The following is a 27,080-nucleotide window of genomic DNA, read 5'->3' on the forward strand; positions in this document are numbered from 1 at the left end:
TTACGCAAGATAGGGGCCACAGCATACAAGGATGTTTTATGGGCAGCATTTATGATTTTGCCCATTTGCGTATTGGCATCTGAAGAAGTCCGTGCTTGGGTGAGTGAAGCTGTCATGGTGGAACGCAGGTGGGCGAGGTGGTCTTACAGCTATGAGGTTCCAAGGCCATGATAGCCAGCATAGTGTGGTGGTTAAGAGCAGTGGCTTCTAATCTGGTGACTCGGGTTTGATTCCCCGCTTCTCCATGTGCAGCCAGCTGGCTGACCTTGGGCTAGTCGCAGTCCTGTTAGAGCTGTTCTTGCAAAGCAGTCCCGTCAGAGCTCTCTCAGCCCCACCTCCCTCACAGGGTGTCTGTTATGGGGAGAGGAAGGGAAGGCGATCGTAAGCTGCTTTAAGACTCCTCCAGACAGTGAAAGGCAGGGTATAAAAACCAACTCTTCTTCTGGTAGTCAAAGAGCACGAAAACGTATTGGTAATCAGTGGAAAGAACAGATCGTGTTACGCTGGAATCCTTGCAAGCAGGCAGTAGAAAGAGGGTTACCTTGCCAAGATTTTCAAATGTCAAAATTATTAACTGCCAGTCCTGCACAGTGCAATTTTACTTTGTTTCTGATTCTGAGGTGTTTTCAAACACGCTAGCGTCAAGGCTCTTGGGAATTTCGGCAACTCTGCCTCAAACTTATTCTCCACCACCTCAGCATCTTGAAATCTCCTCTAGCATTGGTCAGATCATGCAGAGCGGTTGATGTCTCTGTACTGACATCTATGAACTTGCCAGAGGCTAGCCAGCCAGCATTGCAGGGGTGACAGTGTGCCGTGGTGTGCATGAGCTTTCCCAAGGAATATATTTCAGAAACCTGGCCAGAAAGCCTTGTAAAACTGAATTTTGCACTCTTAAGGGTATGGAAAGAAATTTTAGTTTTAAAAATAGAAGCACATCCTACATGACATACCGTACTCGTGTAGGTATGGTTAATTTATTGTGAACGGATTAACTTCAACGAATTTAACTTGCTCAAGTCCAGGGAGTTGGTTCTTATATGCCGCTTTTCTCTACCGGAAGGAGTCTCAAAGCGGCTTCCATTCGCCTTCCCTTTCCTCGCCCCACAACAGACACCCTGTGAGGGAGGTGGGGCTGAGAGAGCCCTGATATCACTGAAGAAGAAGAAGAAGAGTTGGTTCTTATATGCCACTTTTCTCTACCCGAAGGAGGCTCAAAGTGGCTTACAATCGCCTTCCCTTTCCTCCCCCCACAGCAGACACCCTGTGAGGTGGGTGAGGCTGAGAGAGCCCAGATATTCCTGCCCGGTCAGAATAGTTTTATCAGTGCCGTGGCAAGCCCAAGGTCACCCAGCTGGCTGCATGTGGAGGAGCAAGGAATCGAGCCCAGCTCACCTGATTAGAAATCCGCACTCCTAACCACTACACCAAACTGGTTCCGGTGAACCCAAAGTGGTGAAACCAAAGGTGATCAAGGACCAAAGAGGCTCAACATTAGAGGGTATTGAAGTGAGACAATTATCTTAGCCCTTTCCCACTCAGATCCTCTTGCTTGCAGAGTCACAATATCCAACATGGGGAGGGATACTAAGTGTAGGCATGTTGCCATTTGTACTTTGACCCCTTTGTGTTGTCTTGTTCCCAAGGTCCATTGTTGGCCTTCTCCTTGGGAACTGTTTCCTCTGAAAGGTGGTGTCTACCTGGAAAATTTGAGTTTACTTTGATTTGGGAGGATATGTTTGTGTCTCTGTTTTCAGCTCTGCTTCAGCCATCGCAGAGTGACTCCAATGCTGCAGCTTGCAAACCAGTCAACCATTACTCATACCCCAGTTTACCCATCTCAAAGTACAAGGAAGAGGTAAATGGCGTTTCATCTGGTTTCAATCTTGGTGTTGTAAAACTAAACCGTGACCACTCTCTCCACCCTGGCGTGTGGCTTGATTTGATTATCTGCGAGAGGAATTTGAGAAAAGTTGTGTCTCAATGTATAACTTTCCTCCACTATGCTACAAAACTTGACTAGGATTGCTGTATATTTGTGTGTATACTAGTAATGCAGTTTATGCACTGCAAAGCCTCCCTCTCTCTGTTTAGCCAATAAGGCGATTGCTAATATATAGGAATTTGAACTCTGTTCCGCAGGCCTTGGCTTGCTGTGTGCTGGCTGGTATTATGAGAGAGGCCAGACATCCCTCGTTTCACATGGAGAGGTAAAAATTGCCCTATAGCAGGGTGTAGCCAAACTGTGGCTCTCCATGGACTACAATTCCCATGAACTACAATTCCCATGTCTGACCCTTGGGGTGACGCCCTCTAGCATTTTCTTGGCAGACTCAATACGGGGTGGTTTGCCAGTGCCTTCCCCAGTCATTACCGTTTACCCCCCAGCAAGCTGGGTACTCACTTTACCAACCTCGGAAGGATGGAAGGCTGAGTCAACCTTGAGCCGGCTGCTGGGATCGAACTCCCAGCCTCATGGGCAGAGCTTTCAGACTGCATTTCTGCTGCTTTACTACTCTGCGCCACAAGAGGCTCATATGGATGCGTAAGGTGGCCCAATTAATTCCAGAAGACAGGAGACTGTCAGAAGGTGTGCAGTGGGTACTGAAAGCAGTGTCATTCTTGGCTGACACATCTCTAGACACTTCTATTCATACAGCTAGAGCCATAGCAACAAGTTAAACTGCCAGAAGAACACTTTGGTTGAGAGCATGGCAAGCAGATTTGAAGGCCAAATCGATTGTGATGGCATACCCATTCCGCGGTGAGAAATTATTTGGACAGGCTTCAGAGTGGGTGTTAGTGGAAACAAGGGATGAAAAGAAGTGATGCCCAGAACCTTGAGGAGGTCTGACAGGAGATATCAAACTGGTTCATCTTCCACCTTTAGAACACAAAACACCCTACCTAGATTTCGCCAGGAAGGCAAAAGACCTTATTGGCAGCAAAATAGGCCGTCCTTTTGAGGGGTTACAATAATAGAAAACACAGCTACAACAAGGGAGACAAACAGATACTTACTGTAAAGTCCTTCTCCTCTGAGGGGAAAAAGAGGACATTTTCATCCCTCCCTCATCATTGTTTTGGAGCAAATCAGTAGAGAAAAGAGAAGAAGAATACTTAATATACAGTGGGGTCTGCTCTAGCTGTCACGTTTTTTCCCCCAGTTGTTTGTTTTTTCACTAATTCTGACTATTTTCTTCTTGTTAGTTGTGTGAATGGTTATGAGTTAATAGTTAAGTTATAGGAACTGCTAGAGTTCCTGAACTGAGCTTGGGTGACTCCCACTAGAAACTAACAGGAAGGAGAAATTTAAATAAGTCCTGCCTCCCAGATGGAACAGTGGAAATCACCCAGGGGATGTCCTCTTTTTCCCCCTCAGAGGAGAAGGACTCTTCACAGTAAGTATCTAATTGTTGTTTTGAAAAACAAAAAAATTCTGTGAAGGAAAAAAAACACCCACAGGTAGCTTTGAACTCATAATGTTGTGGTCTTCAAGCTGCCATCTCACTAACAGTATTATCCACTCTGCACTTCACGTTGAAACAAGATGGGGGTATGAGGACAGAGGGCAACTCTGGGGAGCGTTTTTTGACTCCCCCCCCCCCCACTGTGTGATGCACATGTTGGGAGGAAGAAGAGGTGGGAGCAGTTAAAGATAAGAAAGGCTTGTTTGAATTATTATTATCGTCATTATAATTATTTATTTATTATTATTAAGATTTATTTCCCACCACTCCCAGAACCAGCTCACGGTGGGGTACAATTTGTCTGCAATAAAACACCAACACCAATAAAACCCCATTAAAACACACTCAGACATAAAAATCATATAGCAAGAATCAAATATCCCAAGGAACACCGCAGTAAATTCAACCTCCTAACCCCCCCCCGTAACATCTAAAAGAGGAAATGGGAAGAGATGACACAGGTGACACAAAGCTTGACATCTGTAGTTGACACTAATGCTGGGCTCCAATTGTCACAAGACTTTAGACTATAACTCCTTATTCAATGCAGGAATTTAGGCAAGAGGAAAGAGGAAAAGCCTTCCACTAAAATGGCAACCTAGAATTGAAAGCAGATTTAAGAATCCCTCCTTAAAATTTCAAAAGGCACCCCCTTGTCTGAAACTGACCAATGAGCAGAAATTGTTTGTGGTGGAACCATGCGGGGTGGGGGAGAAAATCTGGAGCAGTTTCTGCTTGCTTATTTCCTTGGCCTTGGAAACCAAGAAAGGGGGAAAACCAGGGCAATAGGATTTCAGAAATAATCGAACACTTATCACGAACAGTGATAAGAAACAAACTGAGCCCTCAATGGAGCTTAATTCAATGCAGAAGCAAAACAAAAGCCCGACCCACCTGCAGAATGAAAGTGAGTTGGCATGCAGAAGAGAAAAATACCCCGGAGGGAAATGGAGTGCAAAAGCAAAGGGAAAGGGGTGGATATTCAAATCACAGAATCACAGAATCATAGAGTTGGAAGGGGCCATTCAGGCCCTGGTCAACGCAGGATCAGCCCTAAGCATCCTAAAGCATCCAAGAAAAGTGTGTATCCAACCTTTGCTTGAAGACTGCCAGTGAGGGGGAGCTCACCACCTCCTTAGGCAGCCTATTCCACTGCTTAACTACTCTGACTGTGACAAATCTTTTCCTGATATCTAGCCTATATCGTTGCACTTGAAGTTTAAACCCATTACTGCATGTCCTGTAGCAAAGAGGACAAAAACAAACTGGGGATGATTTTTAGGTTTGTCCCGTCATCCTTCAGACATGCGGTGAGGTCCAGTTTTAAATTTTTTTTTTACCGCTTCTTTTTATTCAGATCATTTCCTTGATCGAAAGCAACTCGGTGGTAATTGTGCGCGGAGCCACCGGGAGTGGCAAAAGCACCCAGCTTCCTCAGTACGTCTTGGATCGCTGCACGCAGCGTTCTGTCTACTGCAACATTGTGGTCACCCAGCCCAGGAAGATCGGTGCCAGCAGCCTTGCAAGATGGATCAGCAAACAGAGGTCATTGCCTCTCGGGGAACTTGTAGGATACCAGGTATGGTTGTGCAGTCTGCATAATTTAAAGTTTACGGTATCTCTGAAATGGGCAATGCACCTACCATCCCCTCTTTATTTATTTCCTTGGATTTCTAGGCTGCCCCCTCCAAAAAGGTCTCGGTCTTATAGCAGTCTAAATAATTTTACAATAAAAGCTTAAAATTCAACTAAAAGACACTATAATCAGTTTATACTATCTCCCAGGCTGGATGTTGAGACTGGTGACATTAAGAAAACTGACCTGCTTTTGATGGGAGGGGAATGGTTCAGGCAAAAAATCCCCTGAGCAGGGGATTAGGCAAGGGGGGCCCTTTGAGTGGGAAGAGTGCAACCTTGGCCTCAACCAAATGCCTGGTGGGAGAGCACCGTCTTGCAGGCCCTTTGGAACTTTGGGAGCTCTGTTAGGGCCTGGATCACTGACGGCAACTCATTCCACCAGGTTGGAGCTTCTTTTGGTGCTGATTTCTTGCCCTAGAATCATAGAGTTGGAAGCGTCCATACCGGCCATCTAGTCCAACCCCCTGCTCTACGCAGGATCAGCCCTAAGCATCCTAAAGCATCCAAGAAAAGTGTGTATCCAACCTTTGCTTGAAGACTGCCAGTGAGGGGCGACAATTCTTGCTTTGGCATAGCAACTGTCACCACAACATAAGGTTGTTTGTGCTGATTGAAAGTAAGCTTAATGCAAGCAAGGTTCGTTTTCAGAAGGCATCTTGCAAAGCAGAGCTTCTGCCTGAAATATGAAAATTACTATTAGAGTTATGCACCCCCTCACTCCCTGAACTGTTGTGATTGGCTCCGCCTACAGCGGCAGCCTTTTTATAGTAGTACCTCCCATCCTGTGCCCAAATTCCATAAGTGCCGTAAAGCAGGGGTAGTCAACCTGTGGTCCTCCAGATGTCTATGGACTACAATTCCCATGAGTCCCTGCCAGCAAATGCTGGCAGGGGCTCATGGGAACTGTAGTCCATGGACATCTGGAGGACCACAGGTTGACTACCCCTGCCGTAAGGTTCAAATAGGTTGGCGACCCCTGAACTTGCATGTTCAGCCTTATCTCGCAGACTGAGTCTAGATGGGTCGTGACCCGAGAATGGACCTTCTTTGCAATGGCACTGAAACTTTGGAACTCCCTCGCCATAGAAATTCACCTGTTTCTCCCTATCAGAGTGTCCTGCCAGCACTTTAAGACTTTTTTGTTTTGTTTGGCATACCCCCATTTACAGTTACTGCCTTTTCCTCCCGATTCTGGTTGCTGGTGATGTGCTTTGATTTTGTATAATTTTAAATGGCGTTTTGATTTGTCCAAATGTTTTCTTTTTTTTAATGTGCACAGCTTTGGGAACCCTGTTTGGGTGGAAAGGTGGCATAGAAATGTTTTTAAATAAACCTTTTTTGGGGAAAAATGCATGGCTGTTTCTGATGTGAGTGAGCCAGTTTTTCAAATTGAGTTCAAATGTAGCAAACAACACGCTTTGGGGTCATTATAGTTTTGGGGGGAAAGACTGGGCAGCATCAGAAACTTGTCTTGTGTTGCATCCATGGTCCTAAATTGAGTCAGTCTTGTGTTTGCTTGGATACTGATACTGCTTTAGGATGCTTTGGGCTGATCTTGCACTGAGCAGGGGGTTGGACTAGATGGCCTGTATGGCCCCTTCCATCTCTATGATTCTATGATTGAGCGCTCAGCAAGAAGATCTACATTCACATTGGACCGAAAATCCTTATGGCGGACATACATAGCATGATTCTTAAGTCTGTGTTGTCTTTCAAACCAGCCTTTTTGTCACCTGGACTCGTTTCGATCAGGGGCAGACTACAATTGCCATGAGCCCCTGCCAGCACATGCTGGTCCATGGACATCTGGAAAGCCACAGTTTGGCCACTCATGGTTTAGATCAGGGGTAGTCAAACTGCGGCCCTCCAGATGTCCATGGACTACAATTCCCAGGAGCCCCCTGCCAGCGTTCGCTGGCAGGGGGCGCCTGGGAATTGTAGTCCATGGACATCTGGAGGGCCACAATTTGACTACCCCTGGTTTAGATACTTTTGGATTCTTATTTAGCACTTTTGAAATGTGAGCAGTGGAAATATCGCACATGTTCACTTGTTTTTACGGTAGCACCTAAAGACGTGGTCAGGTTCGATTCTGCGCTCCCCCACATGCAGCCAGCTGGGTGACCTTGGGCTCGCCACGGCACTGATAAAACTGTTCTGACCGAGCAGCAATATCAGGGCTCTCTCAGCCTCACCCACCCCACAGGGTGTCTGTTGTGGGGAGAGGAATGGGAAGGCGACTGTAAGCCGCTTTGAGCCTCCTTCGGGTAGAGAAAAGCAGCATATAAGAACCAACTCTTCTTCTTCTTCTTCTTCTTTAACGTAGTCTAAAGTGGTGGTCTTCGATGTTCTTCTAGGTTGGCTTAGAAAAAGTGGCATCAAAAGACACAAGACTTATTTACATGACGACTGGAGTTCTCCTTCGGAAAATAGTTGGGGCCAAAAGCCTTGCAGAGTTCACTCACATCTTCATCGATGAAGTAAGTTTTGGGGGGCGAAGGGGGGGGGAGCTCAAATCAAGGCTGGCTATTTGTTTGGAGATTCTTAAAATTCATCTCTCTGTTGCCCTCTGCTAAAAAGCATCACTCTGACAAATACTTGGATCTTGTTCTTAAAAAGCAAATGCCCATCAATTTCTAACTTACATTAGATTGCATTACCTCTGGGGGGGATCCTGCCGTTCCTACTCACAGGGTGAATAACAACAATGTATAAAGCCAAATTCCAGTGTGAAGGACAAAAATGCATAATTCATTAATTATACTTATAGGCCGGCACTCCTGACCTAGTGGCTTGTAGCAGCTGACAACAATAAAATATGATGCAATAGATTTTTAAAAATACAATCTGTTCCACAATATTTCGGGTAAGGCCTTGGAGGAGGAGCATGCCTCATGGCTTAAGCACCACACCCACTCAGGATGGCTGTCCCACTGCTGTGTGCCTCCTTCTCAAACTGGCTTGCCTGTCTGTCCAGCAGCCAGCCAATTGCCTTCTGTCCCCTACCCCTGACAACCCCTCCTTCTTCCACTTGCTTCCGAGGCTCGGAGGCTGCAGATCCCTGCTGCTGCATGAGAGCTGCCCCTGCTGGTGAGTTCCCTCATTTCTTGCCTTTGTTCTCTGATCATCATTTCTAGGTTCACGAGCGCACGGAGGATATGGATTTCTTGCTGTTGGTGGTTCGTAAACTGTTGCGCACCAATTCGCGATTTGTGAAGGTGAGCGGGATATGGGTTTTGAACCGGCTCGCTATGCAAAACTGGCTCGCTATCCTCCAGAGCAGCTATGCAAAGATTACCCCTTTCGATCCTAAAACCAGAGGTGACACAATCTCGTGTGATCTCAGCTCGTCATTCTGTAACATCGGAATCTCACCTCAGGTTGTGTGTGTGTTGTGTCTGGACCAACTCTTTTTTTGTTTGCCATTGGGCTGAAAATTAGGGGTGGAACAAAGTAGGGATATGTGTGAGTTGAATGAGTTTTATCCAAAGCTGTGGCGAGCCAGCGTGGTTTGTTGGCCAGCTTCAGGCTAGGATGAAGAAGAAGAAGAGTTGGTTCTTTTATGCAGGATGTGACATCTATGTGATAAGCTTTCTGGGTAAAGAAGAAGAAGAGTTGGTTCTTATATACCGCTTTTCCCTGCCCAAAGGAGACTCAAAGCGGCTTACAGTCGCCTTCCCTTTCCTCTCCCCACAACAGACACCCTGTGAGGGAGGCTGAGAGAGCCCTGATATCACTGCCCGGTCAGAACAGCTTTATCAGTGCCGTGGCGAGCCCAAGGTTACCCAGTGGCTGCATGTGGGGGAGCGCAGAATCGAACCTGACATGCCAGATTAGAAGTCCGCACTCCTAACCACTACACCAAACTGGCTCTCTAAAGAAGGGAAACAGTAGAAGAGACAAGAGGAGAGATACACAGGAATCTGCCTTGTCCATCTTGCTAGCTCTACCGTCCCCTCTAGTTGACTGGTGTGATTGATTCAAACCCTACCTAGCCCCCCCGAGGTCATAGTTTTCCTATTTAAGCAGAACGCTCACATCCATCTCTCTCTGTGTTTCTTTGGACATCCTGCATACACTCCTGCTTGTGTGTAGGTTATTCCACTTTCTTCCCTGAGATGTGAGCCGCCTCGAGCCCTCAGGGGGAAGTGGGATACAAATAAAATGATAATAATAATAATAAAACGATGCCGGCTGTTGTGGATTTTCCAGGCTGTGTGGCCATGGTCTTAGTAGTTTTAGTTCCTGATGTTTCGTTAGTAATTGTGGCTGGCTTCTTTAAAGGTAGAATAATATACACTGGGAGACCAATATGGCAATAAAAAATATCCAAATTGGACTTATATAGAGTCGTCTCTCTTCAGTTTCAGTTATTTAATTATTTCATACAAGTCCCGACACGTTTCGCCTACAGCTTTTTCAAGGGACGGTTCTTGAAAAACACCAAAAGTAAAATTAGTAGTTGTTCCACACTGATATTAGCAAATTTAACAAGCAATGGTGATGAATACATACTTTATATTTAAGGACCAGCTTCAACTTATTAAGAAACCTCTTTACAGAGTATCTAAAATAGAAATACACAATATTCGAATTATTATGAAAACAGGAGTAAAGGTACTTCACAATGATTGTAAGCAAGATATCAAGCTAATATGATTCTATAGCATTAGGCTTATAAAGAAAGGGAGATGAAACAGAGACTTACAAGGTCATACAATAGCTAAACTTAGCTTGTGGCATTTCAGACGCACCTGAATCAGGGAGAGGAGAATGCTAAATACCCTCTCTAATTATCAACAGCTGGGATACTACAGAATCTTGAGCCAAATTGTGGGGATTATAGAAAACAACGAAAGTCTAACAAATTGTTCAATCCTTTAGGTTCTAATAGATATTGGATATTTTTTATTGCCATATTGGTTTCCCAGTGCGTCTGTACTATTCTATATTTGTCTCTTCACTGGGACCCACCCCTCCCAGTTCATTCATTTTTGCTTCTTTAAAGGTAGGACACAACAAGATGGGAATCTCTTCGTGCCAAAGTGTGTGAACAGTAGCTGGGCATTTTATTTGCTTCAGGGGGGGGGGCAGAATTTAACATGACACTCCTGCCCTATCTGGGATTCTCCCAGGGGATGGACTGGCTTTAGGAAGTGCTTTTCCTGTGTCTGGGTAGAGTTCATTAGAAAGTCCACTAATCAAGGTATCATCTGTCTTATCTGATGAACTATTGTGAGGCATTTTTAGAGTCCCATGGTTTTTTATTCTGGTGTTCTTGATTTTCAGACTCTTCTTTTCTGTTGAAACTGTTTCTGTATTATATACTGAATTCCCTTCTGAATCCAGAAGATGCTTGCCAAGTTTTTCTCATATTAACATGGACTCCATAATTGTAAATCAGATGTTCTTCCTGAGCGGCATTAATCTTGTCCTGGAAGTTCAGCGAATCGTTTTAATTCAGGCTTGCTGATTTCTAATTTTCTTTTTCTTTTTAGGTGATTCTGATGTCTGCAACCATCAACTGCCAGGAGTTTGCTGACTACTTTGCCGTACCGGTTCGTAACAAACTGTGTCCTGCCTATGTGTTTGAAGTGGAAGGCAAACCCCATGCAATTGAAGAATACTACCTGGATGACTTGAAACCCATCTTCGGCCACATCAGGGTATGGCAAAGAATGAGCATTGATTTCTGCTCCCCTAACCCTTGGTCATTGACTGCCAAATTATGTTGGGTGCTTCCTTCTGTGTTCTCTGTCTCTCTCTCTCTCCTCACTAATCTGTATCCTTCCTTTCATGACTTTGATGTGTGCAAATTCCCTAGCTTCAAATCCTGATCACCTCTCTCTCTCTCTCTCTCTCTCTCTCTCTCTCTCTCTCTCTCTCCCTCTCCCTCTCCCTCTCCCTCTCCCTCTCCCTCTCCCTCTCCCTCTCCCTCTCCCTCTCCCTCTCCCTCTCCCTCTCCCTCTCCCTCTCCCTCTCCCTCTCCCTCTCCCTCTCCCTCTCCCTCCTGTGTCTAAAGACATTTTTCTTCTCTACAGGGCTCCCTTAATAGCTTTACATCTTGTTTGTTGCCCAGATACAGCTTTATTATTAGAGCCAGTTTGGTGTAGTGGTTAGGAGTGCGGACTTCTAATCTGGCATGCTGGGTTCGATTCTGCGCTCCCCCACATGCAGCCATCTGGGTGACCTTGGGCTCGCCACCGCACTGATAAAACTGCTCTGACCAAGCAGGAATATCAGGGCTCTCTCAGCCTCACCCACCCCACAGGGTGTCTGTTATGGGGAAAGGAATAGGAAGGCGACTGTAAGCCGCTTTGAGCCTCCTTCGGGTAGGGAAAAGCGGCATATAAGAACCAACTCTTCTTCTTCTCTTCATTATATATTATATATATCTGGGGTCCCCAACACCTTGCCCACGGGGTGCCACAGCATCCACAAATACTGTTCCTGGGGCCCGGCCCACCAAGTGTTTTTACCAAGGGAGTGGGGCCAGGTTTGCTTGCTTCTTTCCACCCTTCCTTAGAGGTAGCTTGGCGTAGTGGTTAAGGGCAGTGGACTCTAATCTGGACAACCGGGTTTGATTCCCCACTCCTCTCCATGAAGCTTACCAAGTGACCTTGGGCCAGTGCCCAGTTCCCCCATTTCTCTCAGCTCTATCAGCCTCACAAGGCGCCTGCTGTGGGGAGAGAAAGGGAAGGTGATTGTAAACTGCTTTGAGACTTCTTAAGGTAGAGAAAAGTGAGGTATAGAGACAAACTCCACTTCCTATCTCCTTCCTTCTCTGTCTGTCTCTCTTAATATAACTTCCTAGATGAATACTTTATTCTCTTTATCTGCCGTCCCTCCCACCTCCAGCATGTTTCCTTTCTTTATTCTCTCAGCCAGCTGCTACAACATATTGCCTGGCTTTGTTCAGATTTGTGCTGGTCTGTGGCCATAATAATAAAGCGTACATTATGCTATTCTATTGGCTGCCTTCAAGGGCTCCCTCCACCGATCCTCATGCACAAAGCACTGATCTGGCAAACCAGGAATTCAGTAAGCCACAATTTGTTGTGACATGCAAATCTGGATGCTTGAACAAATTGCTGTTTTGTTTCCTGCTCGTGAACCAGGATTCTAAGCCAAGATTTAAATCTCAGTTCTGTGGCTGAACATTCCCAAGTCCCTCAGCCTATCTTCATAGGGCTTGGTCCCTTGGCCCCAGATCATCTCCGTCGCTCTCCTCTGTACCCTTTCAATTTTATCGATGTCCTTCTTGAAGTGAGGCCTCCAGAACTGCACACAGTACTCCAGGTGTGGTCTGACCAGTGCCGTATACAATGGGACTATGACATCTTGTGATTTTGATGTGATGCCCCTGTTGATACAGCCCAGAATGGCATTTGCCTTTTTTACCGCTGCATCACACTGCCTGCTCATGTTTAGCTTGCAATCCACAAGTACCCCAAGGTCTCGTTCACACACAGTGCTACCTAGAAGCGTATCCCCCATCCAGTAGGCATGCTTTTCATTTTTCTGACCCAGATGCAGAACTTTACACTTATCTTTATTAAATTGCATCTTGTTCTCATTTGCCCATTTTTCCATGGTGTTCAGATCTCGTTGAACTCTGTCTCTATCTTCCGGAGTATTTGCCAGTCCTCCCAATTTGGTGTCATCTGCAGAGATGATGGGTAGTCCCTCCACCCCTCATCTAGATCACTAATAAATACGTTAAAAAGTACCGGATTTAAAAATTCTAGATTGTCAGTTTAATGCAAATTAATCAGTGATTTGATTAATTTATTGGAAGGGAAGGGGCATCAGGAAACACATTCGATTATACATGCAACGACAGTCGAAAGAACACTAATAATCTTATGCAGCTGTTGAAATCCTGATACGTTAAAAAAAAAATAAACCAAATACCTGAAACCTCAGAAAATCCTCTTATTATAACAATTGCCTGTCAGTGTTCATATAGGTGCTAGTGGTATGTCACCTCCCATGTACAGCATGGAGGGAGAGATTATATAATGTCTGATGTCTGTGAAAGATTCTTGACGACTGGGGGCCGCTACAAGAGAGCCAGGAAGTTCTCTTTCGATCAAGTTGGATCTGTCAGTTCCACTTCGGTCTCTGCAGTCAGTAGCTTGCCGTACCTTTTGACCTCCCCCCCCCCCATTGTGAACGTCCGCCGGAATCTTAATTCTTCTGATTTTATTTTTCTTTAAGATCGCACGTATTTCAGTATTAATCCTCCAAGGATATATTTTTTTTAATTCTCCCTACTGTATTTTCCTCCCTCCCCCTCCTTTCAGGCCACATCCTTTTTTGGTTGCTTAGCGGGGAAGAACCAATGTGACAGCAGAGGCAGTTGGCTTTGGACCTTCAGGCAACTCAGGAAGGTTGAAATAGATTGAAGGGGGGGGAGGGAGGAAAAAAAATACACCCTTGGAATTCCTAAGAAAAAGGAAATCGAGAGTTGTGTTTGCAGTTATGCATCAAAGGCTTTGCCCTCTTATAGGAGTTTTGGATCAGCTTGTGTGGCGGAATGGTTTGAAAACTCCGGTGGAGGATGGTGTTGTTCCATTTAGGGCAGGGGTAGTCAACCTGTGGTCCTCCAGATGTCCATGGACTACAATTCCCAGGAGCCCCTGCCAGCATTTGCAAGAGGGGCTCCTGGGAATTGTAGTCCATGGACATCTGGAGGACCACAGGTTTGACTACCTCTGATTTAGAGGACTGAAGGCTTGATAACCTGTGGATTGAGCTTCTGGAAGAGCTGAGGGCCCTGCTGGAACTGAGGATCCCCCCTAAAGTACAACCTGACATGGCACCTCACCCACAATGGGAGATAACTTGGCCTTCGGCTGAACGGGGGAGGGAGGGGGATTGGAGTAATAAGAAGGGGCTATATTTTATCGCCTGCCGACATTTGTTGGAAGGGGTGTTTTATTGTGTTTTAATGTTTTTATTGTTGTGAACTATGGCAAGTCCCTGCGAAGAGCGGCGGCAAATCAATCAGTCAGTCAATCAATCAATCTCAGGATCCACAGCCAGACTCGAACTCATAAAGTTGTGGTTGCAAGGCAAGCACCTTACTTAATTGAGCCACTCTTTTGAAATTCATTGCCTGTTGGCCGTATTCACAACATTCACTGCTTTCCCTCCCCCTACCTACCCCATGAGCCTCTTGTGGCGCAGAGTGGTAAGGCAGCGACATGCTGTCTGAAGCTGTCTGTCCATGAGGCTGGGAGTTCGATCCCAGCAGCCGGCTCAAGGTTGACTCAGCCTTCCGTCCTTCCGAGGTCAGTCAAATGAGTACCCAGCTTGCTGGAGGGTAACCGGTAATGACTGGGGAAGACACTGGCAAACCACCCCCAGTCATTACCGTTTACCCCCCAGCAAGCTGGGTACTCATTTTACCAACCTCAGAAGGATGGAAGGCTGAGTCGACCTTGAGCCGGCTGCTGGGATCGAACTCCCAGCCAGCCTCATGGGCAGAGCTTTCAGACTGCATGTCTGCTGCCTTACCACCCTGCGCCACAAGAGGCTCTTATCATTGTCATTGGTTTAGCAGCATGCAAAGGAGCTGATAGCAGGAAACTGCATACATTAGCTTCAGGAAACAAACCAAGCATAGCTTTGCGCGTTCTGATGTTTGAGAACTAGTCGACATGATAGCACAGGGAGTCTTCTGTGGAATTGTGGCAGATCTGTTCATTAAGAAAGGATGAGTTTGGTGTGTTGTACTAAGTTGCCAGCATAGCAATTCTTGGATGGTTTCACGTGATCTTTCCTTGCTTGTGGTTTCTAGGAAAGAGCTTTTTTAGTAGTAGTTGGCCCCTGTTATTTTTAAGGAAGCACTTGGAAGCCTCAAATGCGGTTTAGGTTCCAAGATTGTGGTGTGGTTTTGAGGGGGACTCCTGAAACTGGCAAAAGCTGTACTCTCATACCTAAAGAAGAAGAAGAGTTGGTTCTTATATACCACTTTTCTCTACCTAAAGGAGTCTCAGAGGGGCTTACAGTCACCTTCCCTTTCCTCTAGACCAGTGGTCCCAAACCCGTGGGCCGCGGCCCGGTGCCGGGCCGCGAAGACCTTGGCGCCGGACCGTGGCTCCTTCTTCCCTCCCCCCCCGAAGCGAGAAGCTCGCCAGGCCGCGAGCAAATCGGCCGCCAAAGCGGCCGATTAGCTCGCAGCCCGGCAAGCTTCTCGCTTCGGGGGGGGGGGAGGAGGGAAGAGAAGCTTGCCGAGCCGCAAGCTAATCGGCCGCTTTAGCGGCCCGGAGGGGCTGGGAGGGAGAGCCGCGGCCGCCGGCATGTGCGGCAGTCTGCGCATGCGCGCTTGCGTTGGGGCAGCCGCGCATGCGCGGGCCCCCGGGCCACCTTCTCCCCGGACTCCGGAGCAGCGGTCCGCAGCGGGCGCAAGCTTGCGGACTGCTGCTGTAGACGATTGACACCCTGTGAGGGAGGTGAGGCTGAGAGAGCCCTGATATTACTGAAGAAGAAGAAGAGTTGGTTCTTATATGCCACTTTTCCCTACCCGAAGGAGGCTCAAAGCGGCTTACAGTCGCCTTCCCTTTCCTCTCCCCACAACAGACACCCTGTGAGGGAGGGTGAGGCTGAGGGAGCCCTGATATTACTGAAGAAGAAGAAGAGTTGGTTCTTATATGCCACTTTTCTCTACCCAAAGGAGTCTCAAAGCGACATTCATCCACCTTCCCTTTCCTCTCCCCACAACAGACTCCCTGTGAGGGAGGTGAGGCTGAGAGAGCCCTGATATTACTGAAGAAGAAGAAGAGTTGGTTCTTATATGCCACTTTTCCCTACCCGAAGGAGGCTCAAAGCGGCTTACAGTCGCCTTCCCTTTCCTCTCCCCACAACAGACACCCTGTGAGGGAGGTGAGGCTGAGAGAGCCCTGATATTACTGAAGAAGAAGAAGAGTTGGTTCTTATATGCCGCTTTTCTCTACCCAAAGGAGTCTCAGAGTGGCTTACAGTCGCCTTCCCTTTCCTTTCCCCACAACAGACACCCTGTGAGGGAGGTGAGGCTGAGGGAGCCCTGATATTACTGAAGAAGAAGAAGAGTTGGTTCTTATATGCCACTTTTCTCTACCCAAAGGAGTCTCAAAGCGACATTCATCCACCTTCCCTTTCCTCTCCCCACAACAGACTCCCTGTGAGGGAGGTGAGGCTGAGAGAGCCCTGATATTACTGAAGAAGAAGAAGAGTTGGTTCTTATATGCCACTTTTCCCTACCCGAAGGAGGCTCAGAGTGGCTTACAGTCGCCTTCCCTTTCCTTTCCCCACAACAGACACCCTGTGAGGGAGGTGAGGCTGAGAGAGCCCTGAGATTACTGAAGAAGAAGAAGAGTTGGTTCTTATATGCCGCTTTTCTCTACCCAAAGGAGTCTCAGAGTGGCTTACAGTCGCCTTCCCTTTCCTGTCCCCACAACAGACACCCTGTGAGGGAAGTGAGGCTGAGAGAGCCCTGAGATTCCTGTTCGGTCAGAAAAGCTTTATCAGTGCTGTGACTAGCCCAAGGTCACCCAGCTGGCTGCATGTGGGGGAGCATGGAATCAAACCCAGCTCACCAGATTAGAAGTCTGTGCTCCTAACCATACACCAAGACAGGTGAGAAGGTCTGTTCACCTGGTCTATTGTCCTTTCTTGTGCCATGTTGAATAGATGTGGGGAGTGGCGGGGGGGAGAGAGTTTGCCAAGTTTCACTCCTTTCCCCTGATTTTTCTACTGTACTGGTACGAAAGCTGCACAAAGGAGTGAAACGGAGTTCATCGGGAGCATTTCTGACATGGGTTGCTCCAGTCAGTGGCGTTAACCCTTGTGGACTTTCGTTTTTGTCAGAACGCAACCTCCCTTCATAAAGCAATGTGGCAGCACTGTCACGTTAAGGGATAGCAAAAGAAAGACAGCAGAGGAGCTTCAGCCAGGTGAGAAGATGAGATCTGAAAGCTCTCAAAGCCGAGGAACTTCAGCCGATGACTTTACTCCGACGCATGGAAAATTCCTTGAACTGAGATGAGCCTGCAGCCCTTCTATGAAGAGCCACAGGCGAATGCTCTAGCTGCTTCAGGATAAACCACCAAGCTGAGATGTGGAGAGGGAGGGTTGGATTTCAGCCTTCCTTTCTGCAGCATTTTCGTGAGATGAAGAGGTCAGGGAGGGGGCCCTCTTTGCCTGCTGTGGGGTGCCATGTGCTGCAGTCGCCATACATGGAGCCCCACAGAGGATCAGCCCTTCTTCCGTGGCCTTATCGCGTTGGGAAAATAGTGCAGGAGACAAGGTTGAAGGGTCCCCCAGTCTGCCTCTGCTTCACTCCCATACCGAGTGAGACTTTGGTGTCCTGAGGAGCATTAATTCCACAACGTTGACATCCTGTCCTGTTAGCTGAGTCTGTGGTCTGCTGGCATCTCCATGGTTCTTGACCCTGTCCTCTCACGCACATCTCTGAGCTACTGCACACCGCTGAGCTCCTGCACTATTGCACTCCGCTGCTTCCAGGGTTAGACTGGGTTCTAAGAGAGCCAGTTTGGTGTAGTGGTTAGGAGTGCGGACTTCTAATCTGGCATGCTGTGTTCGATTCTGCACTCCCCCATAAGCAGGAATATCAGGGTGTCTGTTGTGGGGAGAAGAAAGGGAAAGCAATTGTAAGCCGCTTTGAGCCTCCTTCGGGTAGGGAAAAGCGGCATATAAAAACCAACTCCTTCTTCTTCTCCTCCTTCTCCTCCTCCTTCTCCTCCTCCTCCCCCCTCCCCCTCCTTCTCCTCCTCCTCATGTTGTGCCAGCAGGGTAGAAGGGTATACTATTGCTCCTTCCTCTGTTGCCAGAGTAATGGGGGAAACCATGGGAGCATCCTGAGTGGCGGCCCCCTTCCCAGACCAGTACCATCCATGATTCTGAAGAACGCTGCAGATGTGGGAAGGTCCTGCTGAGTAGCCTCATCTCATAGGACAGGGGTAGTCAACCTGTGGTCCTCCAGATGTCCATGGACTACAATTCCCATGAGCCCCTGCCAGTGTTTGCTGGCAGGGGCTCATGGGAATTGTAGTCCATGGACATCTGGAGGACCACAGGTTGACTACCCCTGTTCTTGGGCATCTTAGGTTACCCCGGATTTACCGCAGATGCTTCCATTCTGTCAGAGTCGTTTGTAAATCCATTCCTCATTTCCTTTCCTCTCTGGGGGATATTTTAAGAGAATAACACCAAAAAACACCCCCCCCCCAAAAAAAAAACCCCACAGTCTTTTATTAGGTCTTTTACCAAAACCTTTTCCGAACTTCCTTCTTCATCTTCTTTCCGATTGCTTGCCCAATTCCGTTAATCCACCTCCGTAGCTTTTTGCCAGCCACTTCTGTGTTCTGCTCACCATACTGGCGAAGTACAATGAATCACCAGCAGTTAAACAGTTTTCTTTTCTCTCCGTAGATTCCCCAACTGGTCGTTGAGGAGCCACTGATACACAAAGATATGTACAAAGCTGCAGTCGCTCTTATCCAGTGGTTTGACGAGCTGGAAATGAGGGAGAGCGGGTAAGATGCTGCTGAGTACTGCCTGCTTCCTTGTGTAGTAAGTGAATAAAATCTAGTTGCTAGCAGGCTAGAGTTCTGTGCAAGTGCTGAATGGAAATCAGAGACTATTCTTTTTATCTCAGATAGCAGTAATGTAGCAATCTTGTTTTTAGGTAGGAAGCTCGTTTAGGTAGAAAAAGCCCTTGCAGATCGAAAACTCATGTGTTGGAGAAGGCTAATTTTGTGTGCACTTTATTTTGGGGCACTTTATGAAACCCCCAGACGATTATGAGCATTTTGCCAATGTGATACTCCGACTACTACCATGACAGTATATTGGAAGAGCAACCACTGGCGAAGATAAAGCAGAAAGCGGGTCACTTAACCTAGGATCCCGTTTTGGTTGACCCTTTATGACTTTATGTTATAACCTTTTCACCTATAAACATAGAGAAGACAACTGTATCACTGTGCCTCGTGATTTCCTTTTTTCTTCTGAGTCCACATTGAGGAATCCACGGTTCTATACTTGAATTTTGTGTGCAAGACAGACTGTGCTTTGAAAGCTCACAAGTGCTGTATAAACATGTGATGGACTGAAGGATTAATGCCTCGGAGAGCTGTTGAGTGACAGACTGCTCCAACGCATTTCATTGGACAGAGTCAGTTAAGAAAAAGAGCTGGGAATTTACTGCTGAAAAGAATTCAGTTTATCACTGACTGAGGACTGGGAAGGTGGGAAGGAGGAGTGGGAGGAATGCTGAAGACTTCCAGTCTGGTCAAAGAAAAGGGACAGAGCTGCTAGTTTAGAGAAGTAATTCCCTGCCCAGTTGAAAAAGGAGATAGCTTTAAAGAGTGGGAGAATCCCTGGTTTGGTTAGAGCAGGCTTTCTCAACCAGGGTTTTGTGAAACCTTGGGGTTTCTTAATGAAATCAGAGTCCAGTAGCACCTTTGAGACCATTAATGATTTATTCAGGGCGTGAGCTTTCGAGTGCAAGCACTCTTTGTCTGTGTGGGTGGAAGGGGGGGTATGGTCAAGGATGATTTGGGTCCAGCACCAGCTGTCAACCAGTCAGCCCCAGAAGTCAGCCCGTCATGGAACGAGTGAGGCATGCAGTCTTCCAGGCTTGTCCTGGCAAACAGCTCAGATGGAAGGGAGCTGGCTGAAGAGGTGCTTAGCATTCAAGGACACTCTCTTGGCTTTAGCCTACGGAACGTCCGTGATTGGACGTCTGGGTCTTCTGCTCCAAGTCAGCTGGATAGTGTGTGCCTCTACAGCAGGGGTAGTCAACCTGTGGTCCTCCAGATGTTCATGGACTACAATTCCCATGAGCCCCTGTCAGAAAATGCTGGCAGAGGCTCATGGGAATCGTAGTCCATGAACATCTGGAGGACCACAGGTTGATTACCCCTGCTCTACAGGGCACTTTGAGCCTTTTTCTAGCCCAGGTGACTGAGAGATTAGAACTTTTCCACCAGCAGTTTTGCAGACCACCTGGTGGATTACGCTACCTCACAGAGGGCAGTGACATGGCTTGTGGATCCTGAGCTGGATTGGTGCAGTTGTGAGTTTCCTGCATTCTGCAGGGGGTTGGACTCGATGACCCTGGAGTTACCTTCCAATTCTGTGATCACTGGTTCTTTTGCTTTGGCCATGGAGTCAAGCAAGCTAAGTTGCCTGCCTCCTGGGGCATTTAGGAACATGTGGAGGAAAGGGGCCTTCCATAACCAAATTGGGAGTCCCTTAAGGGGGTCGCGGGGTGTGTGTGCCCACAGGACATCCATCCCCTGGGCTAGGAACGCCCCAAAGACGATAGAGATGGCTAGGAATAGTGGTTTCTGTCACTTCCAGGCCTAACACCCCCCTGTGACCCCAAATGCACCAGCAGGCAGGGCGGGGAGGGTGCTGCTGCTGACAGCAGATGGGTTGTCGACTGCACTCATTGTCCCAGTCCTGTGTGGTGCCACGACCAAAGAAACCTGAAATCAATAACACTGTGATCTCATTCCTCCCAGCACGAATATGTCCGTGTCAGCCTCCAGCCAGGAAGCCATTAAGCATCCCTGTCCAGCCTGCTCCAAATTGTCTCTTCTTAAATTTGGCCATATTCAACATGAATAGCATTCTTCTTCTCTTCACTTTCCATTTTTGGCAAGTAGGTGTGGTTTCAAGAGCGGGCTACAAAAAATAAAGTTATTGTTTTTATTGTTATTGTCCAGTGCACCGAAGGCAGGTGGCCCCTGAAAAATATCCCTTATCTAAGCACCATTTATTTACTTGTTCATTCATTTGCCTCATATACCGCCCCTCACTGTGAGCTCTCGGGGCAGTGTATGCAGAACAGGAACAAGAAAATGCATTGAACTTTCATAACTATTTCAAGCGAGGAAATAATTGCAGTCAAACGGGTCCCCAGTCCCTGGTCAGTGGACCAGTCCTGGTCCGTGGATCAGTTGGTACCGGGCCGCATCTCCACCTCGTCCTCCTCCCCGACTGCTGCCTCGGGGGCTGCCCTGCCACTCTGCCACCGGCTCACCTTTGGTGTTCTCCAGCGGCCGCCATGGCTGGGGCTCCCCCTCAGCATGGCACTGCACAGTGCCCCCCCAGCGGGCGGTGGGAAGTCAGGGGTGCTGGGGAGAAAGCAAGTGGAGCAGGGACTCAGGCGGCAGCAGGGACGTCCCTCAGCAAAAGACTACCTCCCCCCCACGGGCCTCAGTAAAATTGTCAAGCGTTGACCGGTCCCCGGTGGTAAAAAGGTTGGGGACCACTGAACCAGTATACCGCAAATGAACAGGAACAATGTAACACAGTGGTCCCCAACCTTTATTAGGCTGGGGACCGGCAGGGCATCGGGCCGCGCCCACGGGGACCGCGCCCACGCTTCTGGCCGCGCCTGCACATCGAGCTGCGGCCGGCCGCGCCCGCGAGCCACGCCCGCGAGCCACGCCCACTGATCGGGCCGCGCCCACCGATCGGGCCGCACCCACGGGCGCGGCCTGCACGGGCGCAGCCCGGCCCTGATTCCCTCTTCCCGCCCTCCTGCAGTAAGTAGCTTCCCGGGCCGCAAGCTTGCGGCCTGGGAAGTTTTTTACTGCGGGGGGGGGGGGCGGGGAGAGGGAGCTGCAGCCCGGCGCCATGGCCTTCGTGGCCCGGCGTCGGGCCGCGGCCCGCAGGTTGGGGACCACTGATGTAACATTTGAAAGGGACATATTAGAAATTGATGTTATGCTTCCTGGCGATGAGGTCAGTGATAGGGTCTTCGTTGGTGGTCTTATCCAAAAGCCTAGCAGCTGCGTTTTGCAGGTCCTACAGAACTGATGAAGTTCCAACAGGGCCTTGATCTTATTGGGGAGCTCATTCCACCCGGTTGGGGCCACAGCTGAAAAAAGCTTTGGCTCTAGTTGAGGCCAGGCAGATTTCTTTGGGACCAGGGATATCATCTTTCATTGGAAAATCATCTTAACAGAACATTTATTTATATTTATTTTTATATATATTTATATTTTTAAACCGCCCTTCCCTACGGCCCTGGGCGGTTTACATAAAACATTTTTCAACATTCACATAGAACACTATCAAAATCAATATAACAATATAACAATAACAACAACATATAAACTGGAACAATTAGAACGGCACTTCAACAATAACTTGACAATCAGTCAGTTCGTTCCTTCAGTCTGGGGGGCACCTGTAGGTGTTATTGCTCAGTTGGCCCCACCAAATGCCTGGTGGAAGAGCTCCTTTTTGCAGGCCCTGCGGAACTGTGGAAGTTCCGGCAGGGCCCTGATATCTTCGGGGAGCTCATTCCACCAGGTGGGGGCCAGGACCGTGAAGGCTCTGGCCCTTGTTGAGGCCAGACGTGCCTCTTTAGGGCCAGGGATCCGTAGCCAGTTGGAGGTGGCGGAGCGTAGAGCTCTTCTGGGGGTATAGGCAGGGAGGCGGTCTCTCAGATACACTGGGCCCAGACTGCATATGGCCTTAAAGGTGATTACCAAAACCTTAAGCTTAATCTGGAATTCAACTGGGAGCCAACCATGTTCTTGAAGTACCGGCCGGATATGTGATCTCCATGATGTCTTAGTGAGAATCCTGGCCGCGGCATTCTGCACCAGTTGTAGTTTCCGGATCAAGGATAAGGGTAGGCCTGCATAGAGCGAGTTGCAGAAGTCCAGTCTGGAGGTGACCATCGCATGGATCACTGTGGCTAGGTGCTCTGGACATTAAAGTCCAAATCAAACAACCCGGGTCTTTGCCGTCCAGCTGTTTCCATTCCAATACAGGTTCTGATATTTCATCCCTTCTTGGTTTGGGTTCTGAACAACTGCCTTGAATTTTGCTCTGGCGAATCTGCACTTAGATTTTACTGTTCTTAAAAAGAAATTGTTTTCGATATTTAGAAGATTCCCAAGGACAGCTTGCATGGCTCTCCAAGCTGTACTAGATGAAAGTGTAGCGTTATTACTGCAGGGCAAAACTCTGTACGAGCGGTCAGAAGTAATCATGACAGACTAAGAACCATTTTAAAGAAAGTTTTCCTATTCGGTTGGCAAAAACTGGTGATGCTCGTTCTTGTTTTTAATCTGGGTTTTATGCATAATGTCTGTGCTAGTTCAGAGCGCAGAGCAGATTAAAGCATAGTTTTGTCTCGTAGAATTTCGTGGCATAATTTCTCATCTGAGTAGGCATGCACAGAAATTTAGAAGCACCATACTGAAAGAATTCTGAATCACAGGGCTGTGTACTAGAAATCGCATCGACTAGCTCTGTAATAAAAAGATGCATTGAGGAGAAGTAACTCAGTAAAAGTGTCTTGGAGGGGTGGACTATCTTATAATTCCAGACAGTTCAGATGTTGCAAGGACTTTCTTTGTGTATTTTTAAAAAATTGGATGTTGGCAGTTTTGTTCCTGAGCTGTGCCAGGCTGTGGAACAGCAAAGCAGAAAGCTTACATACACAGATAATACTTTGTGTATCTTGAAAAAAAACTGACCTTTTTCGGCTGAGAAGTGTGCTTACTCTCCCCCCACACCCACCCGTGTCTCTCTGACCTAATATTGTCATAACAAAATACCGTATGAAATAGCTACTGCTAAATTGGGTCCCTGAACTCTTTGTTTTCCCCTCCAATGTGTCTCATGGAGACAAGAGAATCTGTAAACGAGGCTAATAGCTTTTAGATGCCAGCTGTGAAAATGAGGCATTTCCTTGATGCTCTTGGTATAGTTCTATATCTAGGACTGCATGCCCCAAACCTTTGTACCTTTCTAGATTTTCAAGAGCTCGGAGACTTTTCCGTCCACCGTCCGTTTACTTGCCTTAATTGGGTTGCTGGCCTCCAGATAGGGCAGCCTTTCTCAACTTTTTAATTGTTGAGAACTCCCTGAAACATTGTTCAGGCTTCAAGAAACCCCAGAAGTGGCACAGTGGTTCAGAACGTGGTTGGGAAGCACAGGTGTGTACAAGCCCACCCAGGTCCCCTCCCCTCCCCACCCTTCATTGGCCATTTTGGGAGGAGGTGGATGCGTTGACATGACCATAGATACTCATATCACCTGATAAATGTATAACAAATTTTTAAAAATATTTTTTTAATGAATTCTCCCACCCATTCAAGTGACCCTTCCAAGGCCGTCAAGAAACCCTAGGGTTTCACAACACCAGGGTTGAAAAATCCTGTCTTAGAATAATCCTGAGTTGGTAACCTGAGAAATGCTCACAGTTGCCCAGGGGGTTTTGTAGCCCAGCTTGGTGTAGTGGTTAGGAGTGCGGGCTTCTAATCTGGTGAGCTGGGTTCGATTCTGCGCTCCCCCTCCACATGCAGCCGGCTGGGTGACCTTGGGCTCTTCTCAGCCCTGATAAAGCTGTTCTGGCTGAGCAGTGATATCAGGGCTCTCTCAGCCTCACTTACCTCCCCTGTTGTGAGGAGAGGAAAGGGAAGATGATTGTAAGCCTCCTTCGGGTAGAGAAAAGTGGCATATAAGAACCAACTCCCCCTACTTCTCCTCCTCCCTCCCTCCTCTTCCTCTTCTTCTTCGCCTCTACATCTGGACTGAACACTTCTACGCTTTGCTGACTTCCCAAAGTCATGCCCCCCGCTGTAGTCCATTTGGTATGTAGCTTTTCGAAGTCTCCGATATACATCTTCCCTGATCACATTTCTTATTTTCACAAATAAACATATCCAGTGAATTTTATATATATATATATCAAGCCTCACTTCTCCCATTCCAATAGTAATTTTTTTTTTAAATGTAGCATTTATTCTAACTCGGTGGCTGTGCTATGAAGTGTAAAGCTTATTCATTGCTTTAAATGTTTTTGCTTCTGGACTGCCATCAATTAAAACAAAAATGAGATGATATTGATGGCATTTCAGGTCTATGCTCTAATAGTTTCTCAGAAGTGAAAGGGCTCTGCTCTCCTCTAAAACTGATTTATTTTTGTACTCCGCTATAATGAGGCCAGCCAGCGGTAGTTCTTCCTTAAGGAGCCCTCAGTAAGGATTGTAATTGGGAAATGTCTTTTGTCAGAGGGATTTAGCTTCATGATTTGTCAGGATTGAGTTTTGTGTCCTATTAAGAAAAAAAAAACAGTAAAAAGGATCAGATGCATTTGGAAGACTTCTATCTCCTACTCTCCCACTCTCCTACCTACAAAACAGCCAGAGGGGGCTTGTGAAGGGAATAAAATAATATTGAATAAAACTAATATTTTTAATTTAAATAATAATCAGCGAATGAGTGCCAACATACCCCCCCGGACCTAGTAAGTTAGATCTCCTCCCCACCCTCCCTGCTGCTCTGATAGCAGGGGTGGGAATAATGAGAGCTTCTGCCATGTTGGGGTTGTTTTAAAGTCTTTTAATGGCTATTTTAATGGGGATAGGACTGTTGTGACCCGCCACGAGCCTACGGGGAGTGGCGGGAAATAAATCTAATTAATAATAATAATAATAATAATAATAATAATAATAGTAATAGTAATAATAATAATAATGATTAAACAATATGAACAGCTGTTTTCCGTTAATGGAGTATGGGATTTTGTAGCACTATACTCTCCAGAATGTGGAAATTCGAACAAGTTCTGTTTTTTTAATGCCTCAGTTCCTGCTACAAAATTTAATTTTCTCTGTTCGCTGAGTGGGGAGGGTGGAAATAGACTCTGCCATGGGGGCCATGGCTTGGCTCCGGTGTTATCATCAACCACCAGTGGTAGTAGTCAAGAGTGTCAGACAAGGATCTGGGAATCACAGGTTCAAAACCCCACTCTGCCATGGAAGCTTGCTGGGTGACCATGGCCAGTCACTCTCTCAGCTTATCCTACCTCATAACAGCTTTCCTGGCCTCCCTTCTCCCTCTGTAGCCTGCTCTGCCTCCCAAAATGTCCCCCCTTGGGTTAGTGGACCCTTGGGGACACTGTGGAGTATGAATAGGGGGTCTGCAATAGAAGGTGGCCTAACCACAAGGCGGTTTTAGTTCATTTATTCCCCACCTTTCTCCACAGTAGGGGCCCAGCAAGGCTGCTATCCTCACGACAATCCTGCGAGGTGGGTTGGGCTGTGACTGGCCCAATGAGTTGCTGTAGCCGAGGGGAGATTTGAACCTGAGTGTCCCAGATTCTGGACCATGCCCCCCATCACTGCACCGTGCTGGTTCGGATCACACAGACTGGACGTCTCCCTGATGTGATTTGCCGTTTTTATGCAGCCTGTCGACTACAGTGTCCCTGAGACAGCATTACGAGCTAAAAAACGGCATAATCGTCAAAACAAATCCTCCCCAAATGACCAGTGAAGAGCCGAGAGGGGGCGGGAAGGGGAGGGGCCCTAGATGGGCATGTATGCAGCTGTGCTTCCCAGTCATATTCTACAGCAGTGGTCCCCAACCTTCTTATCATCAGGGACCGGTCAATGAGTGACAATTTCACCGAGGCGGGGGGGGGGGGGGCTGTAGTCTTTTGCCAAGGGATGTCGCCGCCTCCTGAGCCTCTGCTTCACTTGCTTTCCCGCCAGTGCCCCTGACTTCCTGCCGTCTGCTGGGTGGGTGCTGCCAGCATCAGCTGTGCAGTGCCACACCAAAGGGGAGCCCCAGTCATGGCGGCTACTGGGGAGCACCAAAGGTGAGCTGGTGGTAGAGTGGCAGGGCAGCCCCCAAGGCAGCAGCTGGGGAGGAGGATGAGGAGGAGCTGCGGCCCGGTACCGACTGATCCACAGACCGGACTGGGGGTTGGGGACCACTGTTCTACAGGACTGCACCACTTCTGGGATTTCTCAAAGCCTGAAGAACGTTTCCTAGGTTTTTTCAGTGATAAAAAAGTTAGGAAACGCTGTAAGAAGCAAAGTAGGAAGAATTCTGTTTAGTGAAAGCTTGTCCGTATTCTTCTTCTGCTGGAAAGGTTTTTGGTGGCTTCTAGTTCTTCCATGTTTGCGCATGTGCTCTTTCAAA

General features: G+C 47.6%; 1 protein-coding gene across 1 annotated transcript in view; it reads left to right on the forward strand.

Moving 5' to 3' along the window:
- TDRD9 (tudor domain containing 9) overlaps positions 1-27,080 on the forward strand; it is a 102,004-nt gene that overhangs the window by 29,320 nt on the left and 45,604 nt on the right. Inside the window, exons 3-8 of the mRNA XM_077323792.1 lie at positions 1,758-1,858; positions 4,828-5,049; positions 7,466-7,588; positions 8,246-8,326; positions 10,607-10,774; positions 18,546-18,649. Coding sequence (XP_077179907.1) covers positions 1,758-1,858; positions 4,828-5,049; positions 7,466-7,588; positions 8,246-8,326; positions 10,607-10,774; positions 18,546-18,649 — 799 coding nt within the window. The remainder of the gene's footprint in view (positions 1-1,757; positions 1,859-4,827; positions 5,050-7,465; positions 7,589-8,245; positions 8,327-10,606; positions 10,775-18,545; positions 18,650-27,080) is intronic.

The sequence above is a fragment of the Paroedura picta genome, chromosome 2, assembly GCF_049243985.1.
Source record: "Paroedura picta isolate Pp20150507F chromosome 2, Ppicta_v3.0, whole genome shotgun sequence".
In the NCBI taxonomy this organism is placed as follows: Eukaryota; Metazoa; Chordata; class Lepidosauria; order Squamata; family Gekkonidae; genus Paroedura; species Paroedura picta.